General features: G+C 35.0%; 1 protein-coding gene across 6 annotated transcripts in view; it reads right to left on the bottom strand.

Annotated features, from left to right (window-relative positions):
• The window catches only part of LOC110019913 (putative uncharacterized protein DDB_G0277003), a 98298-nt gene extending 93277 nt beyond the window's left edge, over positions 1 to 5021 (bottom strand). For all 6 annotated transcript variants that reach the window (XM_020717783.1, XM_020717785.1, XM_020717784.1 and 3 more), the window contains exon 1: positions 4738 to 5021. In XM_020717783.1, the coding sequence (XP_020573442.1) occupies positions 4738 to 4835 (98 nt within the window). In that variant the 5' untranslated portion in view covers positions 4836 to 5021. The remainder of the gene's footprint in view (positions 1 to 4737) is intronic.
• Between the last annotated feature and the right edge of the window lie 9877 nt (positions 5022 to 14898).

Raw genomic sequence — 14898 nt, 5'->3', positions numbered from 1 at the left:
TTCTGTGATCATAAAGCAGACCGCTCTTTTGCCAATGTCCCCGTCATCCAACCCCAATCCAACCATCCTCTCCCTCAGTACCTACTGTCCATTGTTGTTCCAGCCATCAAACCTCATCCCTACAACCTAGTTGTTGTTCTAGCACTTCCTCTAGGCTACTAAGGTTGTTCCCGCTGCCCACCCTTGTCGATGTCCGTTAAATGTACAGTCCACCTACACTCTTATTAATGCCTCTCCAAACCATCGCCGACCATCACCATCACCATGAGATCCACCCTAGTAAGAGTGTTTATGTCGTGTCCGTTATTATTTCAAATTTACAGGTGTCTTGTTGTGTATTTTATCTTTCAAGTGTGTTGGTTGCAATTGTTTATTTGCTTTAAGTAATAATATTTGATTTTTCAATTGTGGTTTAAGTTAACTTCGGTATCAGAGCTAACCTAACTTTAGGCCTATCCTAACATCCACCTATACCCAGCCCAAAATTTTACTTTACCACCCACATCACCCCATACACTCTCTTCCACAAACCCAGACCAAAACCCTAATCATGTCACCAAATGCGATAATAGTTGAAAGCTTGGTTGAAGGGTAAGGACACGATGTCGTTTATCAAAAATCTACAAAGAGATGTCCGAGAGATTTTTAGGAAGGACATGCAATGGAAAACCTTCCAACTGCAACACAGGCTTGTTTTCCTCCAAAAGCAAGCAATCAGAACACGCCACCCTTAGTTACAACAATGACTTGCCAGATCAAAATAATTGAATGAAACTTTTTTATAATACAGATGCCAGAGATGAAGAACCTCTACCCTGAAGACTTGACCTGAAATATTTGAGAAGTCAGAATTTTGAAGTAAAAGTGATTTACCACATTAAGATGGCCACTTAGATCTAGACGAGTTCATCGAGTAATTTCAAACCGTGGAACTTTTCTTCGAGTGCCAAGAAATCCCACCAAACATAATGATAAAATTAGTTGTCAGCAAGTTAAAGACGAATGCATTATTTTAGTAAAAAATTTTGAAACGCTTACACAACATGAAGAAAAAGAGAATAACACTATCTGATTTAAGATGAAAAAAGAGATGCAGCGCCAGTACTTATCGGTTCCTTACAGAGATCTTCAAAAGTGGAGAGACAACATTGTCGAATGACTGTCACGTCTTACAAATAAAGTTCAACCCAAGGATCATGTTGTCAAAGTACACCGACAAGAGCATCCAAGTCGATCCACCTGGGATAAACTAATTCAGAGTAAATAACAAGCTAATATTCCTAAATTTATCCCAACCAGAAATTATTTCAATTGCCACGAATTTAGGCATACCGAATTTGATTGCACAACTAGAGGAATAATCTATTTCACTGAGTAGGGTGTTGTTGAAGAAATGGAGGAAGCAAATGTTCCTAAATTCGTCCCAGCCATAAAATATTTCAAGTGCCGCACATTTGAACATATTGAATCAGATAGCACTACTAAGAAAATAATATATTTCAATGAGCAGGGCACTATTGAAGAAATGGGCAATCACATAAAAAAAAACTGAAGAATGTGAGGGTAATACTAGTGATATATATATATTGGTTTTTTATTAAGCCACTAAATTTGTCCCAACCAGAAAATATTTCAATTGCCACGAATTTAGGCATACTGAATTTGATTGCACAACTAGAGGAATGATCTATTTCACTGAGCAGGGTGTTGTTGAAGAAATGGAGCAAGCAAATGTTCCTAAATTCATCCCAGCCATAAAATATTTCAAGTGCCACGTATTAGAACATATTGAATCAGATAGCACTACTAAGAAAATAATATATTTAATGAGCAGGGCACTATTGAAGAAATGGGCAATCACATAAAAGAAACTGAAGAATGTGAGGGCAATACCAGTGAAATATATAAACATATGTATTGGCTTTTTATTAAGCCACTAAAATTTTGTCAAATGCAAATTGCATAGCAAAAACACAGCCATATGTATTTAGGGAAGGTTTGCACGTGGGTAGGATACCAGAATCTACCTTAAAAGCCCATATCAGCCAATCTAGCTAAGCTCACATGTTGAAATAGTCAAGTTAACTCCAAATGTTGAAGTGATCGAGCTAAGCCCATCTGTTGAAGTTGTTGAGTTGAGTCCACCATTCTAAATGGTCGAGCTAAGTCCGCCTGTCGAAGTGGTTGAACTAGTCCAGGGCAACACCGCCACGAGAGAAAACCATCATTACATTACATTATATGAGTATGTCCTAATTTTTTGTGCCACCTCGCACGCACATTGCAATCTTCTCAGTGAGACATTGTGGATGGGCATAGTATCATATGAGATGTAATTTTACTTTTTTCTCTCATTTATAAAAGGGAGGTTAGATGAAATCTCTCTCTCGTTCTCTCTCTCTCTAAAAATTAGATTCGCTCTCTCCTTCCTTTCTCTCTCTCTCTCTCTGTGATCATAAAGCAGGGATCCTTTTCTTTGAGTCATTTTCGCTAACCCGAGAATCCTAAGAAAATATAGAGTGTGAAATGTGAGTACTGAAAATACATTCATTATATTCTCGTATAAATTGCTCATAAAAATAAAGTCTTTGACGAGTTGTATGAACTCAAAAACAATATGGAAACCTGCATTCTAAAAGAATATAATATCGTAAAAAATGTGATGAGCGTGAAGTTCATACCCAAACTCTACAAAAGGTCCTTTTGGCATAGGGAATAACAAAAAAAATTGATGGATTACACTAGAGTTTCTGACACATCAAATCAATGAGTTGATGGAAAAAGACCTGAAAGCTATACAAGATTAAAGACAAGAAGCCTCTAGTTCCCATTCTAGAGCTCATCCTAAGAAGCGTGTGGGATCATCAAGGTGGGGTTGGTTCGTAGACGAGAAGTGTCGAACAAAGAAATACCAAGGTAGGAGTTACTTGGGCAGAACCTACCAAGGGCAGGACTTAGATGGGCTCTTGGTACGAGGCTAGAAGAATAATAAAAAAAAGGAACAAATCTTAATCCCAGAGCGAGAACCTTTTGAATCCTCATATGAAAGAGCTACAAGAAGGAGCAAAACCATTGGAGAATGCATTTTCAAGAGAAATTGTGGAAGGTAAAGCACCCTAAAATTTAAGATTTCGTCCTTGGAATCTTATAAAGGGAAGTCAAATACTACTAAACATGTAGCTTATTTTAAGTTTGGTGTCCATATGTTAAGGATAAATGACATTCTAAAATGTTTTTTATTCTTTCTAATGTTGTAAGAATCAATCTGGTGCTAGTTCAAAACCTTAAAGAAATGAGAAATAAGAAAGTTTTAATATTTAAATATTTTTATTACTTTACACTAAAATTAGTACATTCTAATATTATTAAATGCACTTTATATTAACATTTGTTAAACGAGCCGACTCACAAGCTAACAAGTCAAGTTGGCGCAAACTCAAGCATGGCCAATTAAGCTCGGTTGATGTGTCATTTGATAGGCCAAACTCAGGGTGGCTCATGAGTTGAATTGACTCATTTACACCCCTAAGCTAAGCATCTAAGTGGGTCAAGTCTCCTGCCCAGAGAATAAGGCATTTGTGCGACCTAAAAAGCTAGTCAACAATGTTTTGAGTGAGCCCTACATATGAGATAACTTGCATTAAAAAATTAGAGATACCAAAGTCAATAAGTATCATTTCAGTGGGTTGTCTTCTACACCAATACTCCTCTCACTTCCACATCTCTTCAGCTTCTTTTTGTATTTCAAGAAGTGGGGAGAGGGCCTGCCCTTTGCATGTATTAAATGTGGGACTAATACACAACTAAAAATATAAGGGAAAGCTATTGTGCTTATAATAAAGTGTGTGTGTCTGGATACTTTAGAATGGCACTAATATTCAAGACAAATGCATGTCTGAAATGAACACAGCTTTAACACGCCCTGAAACATGTCCAACAAGGCACAAATTGTGTCCTAATTTTTTACTATAAAATTAGAATTAGACACAAAAGGGACAAAACAATGACACTATGGACACGGTTGGATCAATCCAGAAATAAAAAAAAAACCAAAAATAAAAGAGCATGACGGCGCTAACCCGATTAATTTCTTTCACATCATGTGATGGAAACAAAGACAAAAAGGATGCCACGCCTTTCTGATGCTATGAAGCTCACTTGAATTTACAATATTTTTTAAGAACCTAAATCGTGTTGAAGATACTAGTTCAAAACTTTATACAATTAAAATGTGTCATTATATCATTGTTGTGCCATGTTTGTGTTTCATATGATTAGAGCCTGCTTCACCGTCCCTCACACATCTCAATGGAAGATTCTTTGGTCCCTTGGTCACCCATGCACATTTGGAGCATAATTCTATTTACTTTTTCTTTTGAAACTTATTTTGAAAATCAAAAATTTTATTCCTTGGGGCACAATTAATGATTCCTTCAATTTCTCCAATGCTTAAAACACTTAAGCTGTACAGTCAGTCTTCCAAAGACCGTTTCTAGCGACGTGGCCAAATCCATGATTTATTTGTTTAAGGAACTTCAAAAAACAATATGGAAAGCAAACTTTACATAACTCCGTCTAAGACGGGCAATTTCTGTTTGTTTTTATCTGTGAGCCTAGCCTTGGTTGTGACCTCGTACTCTCGAAGATGCCAAGTTAGATTGAAATATCTCATGCACTGAACTAACCGGAACACAAGAAACTGCCTGGTATTGACGAAGGAAAATGAAATAAAGGTACCTGGCTAATGAAATTAAGCAGTTGGATGGCTCCATGGCAAGAAAGGCCGCCTTCAGACATCGTAAGTTAGGGGTTTTCGTATCCGACACAACGGCCATTTTTTCCTTGAGACTGCGCGACCACCGTAAACCTACTTTCTTCTGAAACTCTGTGGAAGCCGAAAAATTATTGCAAGGACACGCATGAAGCGCTAGTTATCTTCTGAACTGCGTGGCCTGTAGAATGATTCGCTGGAAAGGGGTGTCCGACGGCGCTGGGCCGTCAAATAAGCTAGGGCTCGTCAGTACTCCGATAGTTAGACACCACATTTTATCTCATTATTCGAGTATTGATGCTGAGGTAATATTTTTTGGAGGTAATAATTAGTATCCGATAGCTAGGGCCCTATACGAACCTCTTTTGGAGGAAAAGTAATTGTGCGCGCTGTGTAACTCAAGAGGTTGCTGAGCGTAGACGGGGTTATATTCGCGTTATACCTTCTTATAACTTTCTTGTAACCTATCCATAACTTACCTCTAATCTACAAATATTTTTTTGTGTTTTTATAGTTCCGTAAGTACGGGTAAGTTATAAGGAGTTTATAGGAGGTATAAATGAATATAATGTCTATGTACCCTCTGAATAACATCTGACGTATGTAACGTTGCGTGCAATTGGACGTGCACAAATATTTTCCCTGGCGAGCAGTCAAACGGAAACAAAGCCAAAAAAGTGTTGGCCCCGGGCATTTATATTCGCCCATAATCACACATACATGCATATACATATACAACTCAAATCTTTAATAACAACCCTTCATTGTAATTGAAATTCATCTTTTAATGCATAGATTTGTGAGGCAAATTTGTTACAAATGTAAATATCTATCTGTAGATATTATATATGTAAATGCATAAAATTTTGTTCAACCTAGTGCGAACAAAGTAGGCCCTTCGGATGGCAGAACGGACAGTGTTGATGCGCTCGGAATGTTGTTTTTGCTTGGGGAGGGCATTTCAAGTCTTGTTACGTAGCTTAAATGTTTGTTTGGGGCAGGTGCAGCTGCGCTGCCCCAGGAAGCTGCTGCCGGAAAGTTGATTGTTTGTTTATTGCAGTTGTGTGTGAACAATTGTGAAGCAGTTGTTTCTACAAAAAATGAACGTTTTGCTCATCTTCATTAAAACAGAATATAAAATAATTTTTTATGCTAAACAAATTATTTCTTAAACAATAAATTTATATTAATAAATAATTAAGTTGTTTTAATTATTGAGAATGTTTCTATTTTTATCAAATAATTAAGAACATAAAAATATATTTATAATTTAATTAATTGATCATTAAATAACAATATATAAATTTGTTTTATTATGATTAATTGAAAATTAATGAATTAATCATTAATTATTAGTGAATTTCCATCTAAAAAATTGCACTTATTGTATTTTTGGAATATATATTTTGTTTTGTTTCAACCATCAGATAACAAATATTTTACATATAATCGATGTTAAAGTGTATAAGTGTTTTACATACAATCGATATTAAGTATGACATACAAGTTTCAAATTAGGAAAATATCAACACGTGTAACCATCACAAAGTTTATTAGTTTAGAAGATATAATACTTCACTATTAAATATGAACGTCTTATAAACCCGCAACTACTACTTCCATATAAACCATTATTTTTTTCTTCTAAAACGTGGAATTTACCTTTTTATGGATAAGTAAGGTTGTGTACATGTAAAAATTGAAGTTTATGTGTTAGATATGTAAATACATAGGAATTTCGTCGTATGTATGTAAATCTTCCAAAAAACAAATGAAGGGGTGCAGTATGACATAAAAACACATCAAATTAAGAACTAGAAGTGTTTGCAGGTTAAAGATAATTGAAACCGGCGTTTTTCCTTAAATTTTGGAGTTGATCTATGTTCAAATTCTCAGGTATGCAACATCCGCTATCAAATCAAAATACTATACAAAAGGGATCAACCATCCCTGAAATACCAAAAAATAAACATAAAACATAGATAATTTTTAGCCTCTTTGTCACTCTTTACTCTCGTCCTTCAAGACAACTCCATTCAACTCAATCTTCACTGGCCTGAAACCAAACTGATCAACTAATGCTTGAGAATCGGAGCACACATTGGTCATAGAGCCCAAGCCAGCCCTGCTTCTTGAGTTATGAGTGCTCTTCATTCAATTTTTAAGCAACTTGGAGATGTTTTTTTTTGCTAAAAGCATAGGTGCAGATGGTGGTGGTGGTGGTGGTCGGATAGAGGGAGGGAGGAGAAGGTGATTCAAGATTCATGGCGTCCAAAGATAAGGATTCTGAGAGAGCTTATTTGGCCATGTGAATGTTGGTTCGAAGCCTCATCTCCCGTTGGCCCTTGGAGATAGATTGATGGTGGTTGTTAGAGATGAATGAGTTGATCGTGCGGCCCCCATCCTTGCCGGAAAATTGAAGTTTCATCAACTTCTTCATTAGATGAGTGTTTCAGTAGTTCTTGATATCATTATCTATTCTTTCTGGTAGATACGAGGCTATTGCTGCCCAACTATGTGAATAAATATCAACAATCATGTTAAAATAAAAGGTATTTTGAGTTTAAAGTTTTCAGTTTTGGAAATCAATCCTAACTAAATAAATTGCATACTCGGTAATATTAAGTGCAACAAAAATAACTTTGCCTCATTGATAATAAATAATTGTATTTCTTTGAATGATAACAATTGTTTTCAATGCAATTAATGTCATAATAGTAAAAAAATAAGCATAATAGTAAAAAATATTTATATTAAAATGCAAGCTGACAGAGTAACCTGTTTTTTATTTTTATTATTATTAATGGCACAAAAGAGTAAATAAGGTAATATAAAAATATGATTAGTTAAAAGAAAGGGCGAGTATATATAAACAAGATAAATGCACATGAATGCCATAATTTTTTTAAAAATTTATAATTAGGCCTAATTAAGTATGAGTTTTGGGTGCTATCTAAATAATAAAGAGCAGGCCACTTTACTAAAAAAAAATTTAAACTGTTCATAAGAATTATTTCACTGTAATTAAAGTGACATATAAATCTAAAAGTAAAATAAATCAATCAAAAGACATATGCTAATTAATAAGAGTAGATGATTAAAGGGATTCTAATAAAATTGTTAACTAATTACCTGTTTCCAAGGAGTGCTTGAAGATGAATTATGAGCTTCTCCTTCTGATCTGTGAAGTTACCACGCTTGATTCCTGGCCTGAGATAGTTGGTCCATCTCAACCTACAGCTCTTGCTAAATCTCATCTAACCTGCAACCCAGATTTCTTATAGATTGGTATGTATGTAAATGCCCCAACATAATATTAAGCAGCTGAGTTCGATACCTCAAAATTGCTAATGTATAGCAGGCAAAAACTAAATAAATTGAAACTTATAAAGGGGAGAAATGGAAAGAACAAGCCATCTAATAGTAGTTGGGCTAGGCAAACAACAGCGGAATAAGAATCTGTGCTTTTGGTGAGGTCCATGAAAGCATGGTGGAGCTGGAATTGGAACCCAGCAAATGGTTAACAGGATGAGCCGTTATAATAACAAATTTAGCTCTAGGTAATGCAGGAATACACACATGACAACTGGAATAAAAAAATCCAGCTCTAAGTGAAGAGATGTCACTTTTTAAAAGTTATAATGGTGGTATTTCTCATGTTATATAAAATATTTGACAAGTATAAGTGTAAAAAGTAAAATTTATAATAGTTTTATGTCAGAAAATAATAAGACAAAAGAAAGCATGTAGCTGATTATATTTTTTATGCGTACCTTGTGCCGGAAAATTTTGAAACAAATCCTAACTCAGAAAATAATTACATTAAAATTCTTTCTAGCACCCATTCAACTATTTCCAACAAAACATGACCCAGAAAGCTTTTTTTTAGCATTTTATAATGAAAATATTAATCACTTTAAAAACAGTAGAGAAATACTTGTGGAGATCTGGGGAGATATCATGCTCATTTCACTTGGGGAGAGCCACGAACAATCACGGAAAGCTGAGTGAGAGTTTTAGAGAGTTCTTGGAGAGCTTCTTCATCCTTAGTTTTCTTCATCTTCTTTGTTTCTTTCTTCTTTCTCTTCTTGCATTTTCTTTATCGTTCATCATCTTGGTCCAAGAAGCTGAGAACTTCAGAAGCGATCATGGGAGTTCTTGGAAAGTTTTGGAGAGTTGGCTTCTCTTTTCTGCTTCTTCTTCCTCCTCCTCTTCTCCATTATCCTTCCTTCATCTTCCTCACACATTTTGTTTCTCGACACTAACTTGGTTCGAGAAACATAGACTAAGAGCGAAGCGTAGTGTTGTGTTGGTGCTGGAAAACTCCTTGTGATGAGAGCTTTATCACTCGAGGGGAGTATAGGAAAATACTTAGAGCGTCTTCAGAATCTCTTTATGACAAAAAGAGCTTCTTCCTGAGAAATGAATGCACTTTTATCAATCACTGCAATAGTGTAACCTCATCAACCTTTGTTTTTTCTTTCTTATTCAACCATAGAATTAGATTTTGCTTGGTGATGTAGGTTTGGTCGCTCGCACAAAGTGAGCCTAACAGACCTCGTGGTATCGCCTGGATCAATCGATTACCCGTCATCGGATAGTCCGATTAACCCAACAATACCAGTCAGTTAGGTCATCTGCCTTTTGATTGGTTATTTTTGTGGTTTTACTGTGGGTTTGGTCACTTGCCCTGAGTAAGTTAGCCCACCGACACTAATCGACACAGTCATACGCCAATTGATTAACAAATTTTGTCTCAGGGAAACCCCAAGGTTACCAGTTTACATTTGTGGCCAAATCCCTTTGGTTCGATCGGCCACCCCGATTAGATCACCAATTCACTTTTGTTCAACGATCGCCCTAGTCCAATTGCTAATTCACTTTGATTAGATCGGCCGCCCCAATCAAATTTACTATTCACTTTGGTTTCATCAGCTGCATCAGCCTGATCGACCGTTTACTTTAATTCAATTGGCTGCCCCAAATGACTTCATTCAGTCGGTGCACACTTATTTTCATATTTGCTTTATGCTTGTTTGATATGTTTACCTTATGTGCTTTGCATGCGGCATGTTTAGTTGTCTTTTTGAGCATCCACGTGTGAGGTGTCTCTTTGACCGTCACGCTTATGGTGTCTCGATGAGCACCCACACTTGCCAGGAGGTGGCTTATATGAGCCACTCACCACACTTCCTACGACACTACCTATAGTGTCGTAAATATTTCAAATTATGTTAAGTACGAGTCATGCTTCCTAGCCCCTGAACCTGTATGATACACAATATGTGTTCAACTAAATGTGAGATTCTCACTTGTAAGGATCATATCACTTAGTTTATTTGACACTTAGCATTCTTGTATGTTTGTCATTTGAGTGTAACTTATATGTTATGTGCTTGGATTTATCATATGTCTATCTCATGTCGTTTGCTTGACTTCTCTCGTATGTGTGTTGCAAGTGTTGCATGTTTGTATGTGTGTTCTACGAGCGTCTCTTGGATAAGGTATAAATCCTCATTATATTTATCTTCTTAATCGATGAAAATTCACCCATAGCTAGTGATTGCGTGTTGCATGGCGCCCTGGGTCCTTCGGGCAGGTGTAATTTCTTTCCATAGGTAGTCTGTTTTGTTGGAACATCCTATTTTGTGTGTGTCAAGTTGCATGTAAGTATTTTTGCATTAATTTGCATTTTGTGTGCTTCACCCTTTTAGGCGACTGTTGTGATTATTTTGTGCTTCAGTTGAAAAATCGCATTGTGGGTTTTTTTTTTTGCATATTTGTATGTTTTCTCATTTACCTTAATGACTTATCCTACTCGTTAAGTTAATAACTCGCCTGTTGGTCGTAACACCCAAACGGGTGTTGCCCACGAGGATATCTCAGTGAGCAATGTGAGTTTCTGTATCATAAGTAGCAAATAGTATGATTGTGCTAACGAGAAAAGGACTATAGTACATCACATGCAACACAGACCCGCATTTTATGGCCTGTTGTTTTAAAGTATAAAAAATGGATATTTTTGCTACTATAAATGTTATCCGCCTTAATTTAAAATTTATATTTGTTGGGCCATATGTGAGACCACCAACCTTAAATGTCACCCATTTCTTGTGATATGCTCTGGATCTCTTAGATCTTTAGAATGTGGTCGGTGTGGGGACTTCATCGAAGTCATACGATAATCGGAGACTTTACCCTAAACATTTAGATGTTGGTTAAGACACTTTTCGTTATATTGATGTTAGGCTAGGATTATGATGTTGGGTAATATTTTCAACAACTTTGGTTATATTTCTCAGTTGGATTGTTTTTTATAGTCAAGCATTGTCTGTCGATGTTTAATATGCATGTTATAGTTCTCGGTTGGTCTTCAGCAGGGAGTCATGTTATATATATGCACACACATAGATACAAAAAAAAGGGGGAGCTTGTGATGATTTACACGCTAACTTTTGATTGCAGGTGTTGTTTAACTCCCCCACTAAGCATGGCTTGGACACGATGCACGTAAATAGCCTTTTGATCTAACATATTTTCGTGTAGGTTAAGGTTTTTTAAATATTTCTATGTACTTTTTAGATTTCTTATGAGAATCTTGTAGCAGAAATAAGATACAAACACAAATTTTGAAGTGTTTTGGCCTGGAAATCATGTGGCTGGGGACTAGGAGCAGCAACTCATGTCCCGTATCTTAATTTCGTATTTGATATTGATGTATAGATTTATGACTGAGAATGTATTTGTGGAGTTTGACTGTATTTTTCTTTTCTAGAATATGTTATGAACCCAACAACATTTATCTTTTCTTATTGTTTTGATTTGGCTCGTTTTTTATGTTTTTTATTGCACATTTGCATGCTTAAAATGAATTTCACAATTTATTTATGTGGTTTGTCTGGTAATCACCAATGCAATATAGGCTCTTTAGGATTTATAGGTTTCGATTGCCTAGTTTAAACCTCAATTGCCCCAAGCATTGCTTTGTGCGCAATCTGTCTATTTCAAGAAGTTGATGTATCAGTCAAATGAGAAGGGCTGGTGAGGAATTGCTAAGTGGAAGGTCAAATTTGGTGTGTTGACAATAGGAAGTTGATAAATGGGTGCTCAGGTAGCTTCCATGGCAAGAATCCATGGGGAGAAATGGAGTCATTGTAGTTGGTCAAGGTCAGAGGAAAGATGCATTGAGAGGTTGTCAAATAAGATGATCAGAATTGGTGTGTCGCCGATAGGAACGTGCCATGTTTGTGCTCGGGTAGGCTTCAACAAAGTCTGTAGAAGTGAGCCAAGCTTGCCTTGAGCTGATTGGGTTGAATGAATATTGTGTTATCCAATAGAGCGTCATTAGGTTGATTTGTGGATCTTAAATGTGGGCTTGAGATTGACCTTAAGGTTTGGAGTTTTAAGTTATCAAAAAGTGGATTGGCTTTTTCACAAATTTATTACACTTTTAAAATTAATTAATGTGTTGAATTAGTTATGGATTTTTATAATTTATTTCATTTGATTTATATAAATTTTACGTGATCTGATCTGCATTCTAATGTTAATTTTATTATTATTATTATTTGATGAGTTTGAATGTGATTTATGCGATTATTGTTATTTTATTATTAAAATTTTTAAAGATTTTATTTAAATTTATTTTATGACTTTTAACTTTATTAATTTTAAATTTTATATTTGTATTTTGAATTAAGAGAATTTGTTTTAAACTTGTTGTATTTAATTTTAATATTAATCATGTTTTACATTTTTTTTAAATTAAATCAATCATGATTAAAAATGAACACTAAACCAAGCACGTTCTCCTCAGACAATGGAAAGAGCTGGAATTGGACTTTCAAAAATATTTGAAAGGATTGAAGAATGCCAAAGTAAAAAATCTATGTCTCTAATGCCAATGGGCTGCTTAAAGGCATATCCAACCGTATGGAAACTCAAATTCAAACCTAATAACCTAGCTCCAATCAACTTAACATAAAAAGTACTAAGAATTAAAATCAAGCATACAAAACCAAAGGAGTGAATATTTGGTTTGGATTATAGTTTAGGGTTTCAACCACTCTCTAGTCTTCTATGGTAACCTTTGAGAAGTACTTATAGTTATATCCCATGTTGTAAGGAGAGAGGAAGAGAGAGATAGACATTATCAAAACATGAAGTCAATGGAGACAAATGATTTTGTAGGAGGAAGCTCCCAAAACAGGGTCTAATTCTTTCCACTTGATTTGAGAGAAAATATCTTACATGGCAAAACAATATTATGGTAAATGTTTAGTGCCTTGTAAATCTATAATATTTTAATTTTATACCGTACCAAACATTTTTAATTCTTGATTTTTATGTATTTATTTTATAAGGCACCATTAAACAACCAACCAAAGACCTGTTTGAGTCGAGCACGCTTAGGGTATACAAAGTGATTGCACGTGAAGAGTTTAGTGAAAGTGGAAAGATGGGCTTCGAAGAACAGGAGAACAATATAATGGAAACGAGCATGCCATGTTGAAATTAAGCAAAATGATGCAGCAACCTAATTGTGATCTGAGGACTAGTTTGGGGGTAGTGCAACTGTTTGAAGAAGCAACCAAGCAACAACTACAAAATAAGCTATTGCGGGTGAGACCGTGTGTCTATTTTATTAGTTCAACTGTGCATAAGATGTGTTACAATTGTTCCTGAAATATAAACTATATCACCCTTCTATACATGCGATATATGTAAGCTAATCATCTAAGAATCAACACAAAGCGACACGTATGAAATTCATAAATAGCCTGCAATGCCCAAAATTCTCTGTTTAAACCCTCCATATTTTCTCGTAATAATGTGACTTTTAGGTGTTAGATATGTAAATAAATCAAAATGGCGAGGTATGTTTTTTTTTTTAGTTAAACCCTCCATATTTTCTTACAATGCCATGCACTAGTGCGACATTTAGTTGTTAAAAATGTAAATACGTAAAAATTATGTGGTCTGTTTGAAATTATCTATTCAAGCATCTCACATTTCTTTTGACAAAAACTACGCAATAGTGTGGCATTTTTAGTGTTGGATATGCAAATGTATCATAATTATGTGGTGTGCTCAAAATGTCCTGTTTAATCCCTCTTAAATTTCTTATAATGCTATGCAATGATGGGGCATTTAGGTGTAAGAAATACAAATACGTCTGAACTATGTGATATGCCGAAAAAAAATTAAGGTATTATCAAATTCGATCCAAAGTTTTGCAATTGAATATTACGAGCAACATCAAAGGCTCAACAAAGCAAACAACGAACGACTAAGAAACCATAGCAACTTGATATCCTAAAATCTCATACACAACATCTCATAAGACTATTGCACACAAAATCACCAAAAATGAAACATATGTAAGGTCACATGAAGACAAACGATAAAGCAAGCTCACTCGTAGAGAGATAGGGAACAAAAAATACAAATATTGATGCACCTCAACTGTAGCGATGCATAAAATCGAAGATTAACCAAGATAAAATGAGCCATAAACACACAAAGAAGACATAAAAATAGAAAGTATGATGCTCTATTAAGGTCTATCGTGGATATAATACATCCTATTCAAATTAGCAAACGGGTAAAGCTTGAAATAAATTTTGACAATACCATGCAACGTAGCTCACCGAGGAACGGGAGAATAAGTCGAATGCACTGACGTGCCAAACACCCCAAATAGTATGATGGTGCCATCTTGGCACCCCTGCCACTAACCACACCAGAGGGGTTGTTAATTGGGTTGCAAGTAAGATTTAGTTTAAATAAGACTTAGTAAATCTTGCAAATCAAAATTTATTAAATTATGTGGTAGTTAGATCCTGAAACCCGTTTGATATGTTATTAAATAAATTTTGATAAATCAAAAAAAACTATTTGACAGCTTTACAAGAATTTAACATAAATTTATCAAGATTTATTGAACAACCAAAGATAATTATTAAATAAAAAAGATATAAACGAGCATGAAAAGTCTCAAAATATGTAAAAAAACATTTACACTAATTAATCATTAGTTATATAAATTGATAATTATTTTTAAAACTAATTACTTTTTAATCAATAAATTAACATTAATCAATTATTAATTATGTAAATTTAAAATT

The sequence above is a fragment of the Phalaenopsis equestris genome, unplaced genomic scaffold (assembly GCF_001263595.1).
Source record: "Phalaenopsis equestris unplaced genomic scaffold, ASM126359v1 Scaffold000088, whole genome shotgun sequence".
NCBI classification, from domain to species: Eukaryota; Viridiplantae; Streptophyta; class Magnoliopsida; order Asparagales; family Orchidaceae; genus Phalaenopsis; species Phalaenopsis equestris.
The sequence above is the reverse complement of the archived record's forward strand: the minus strand, read 5'-3'. Positions and strand labels throughout refer to the sequence as shown.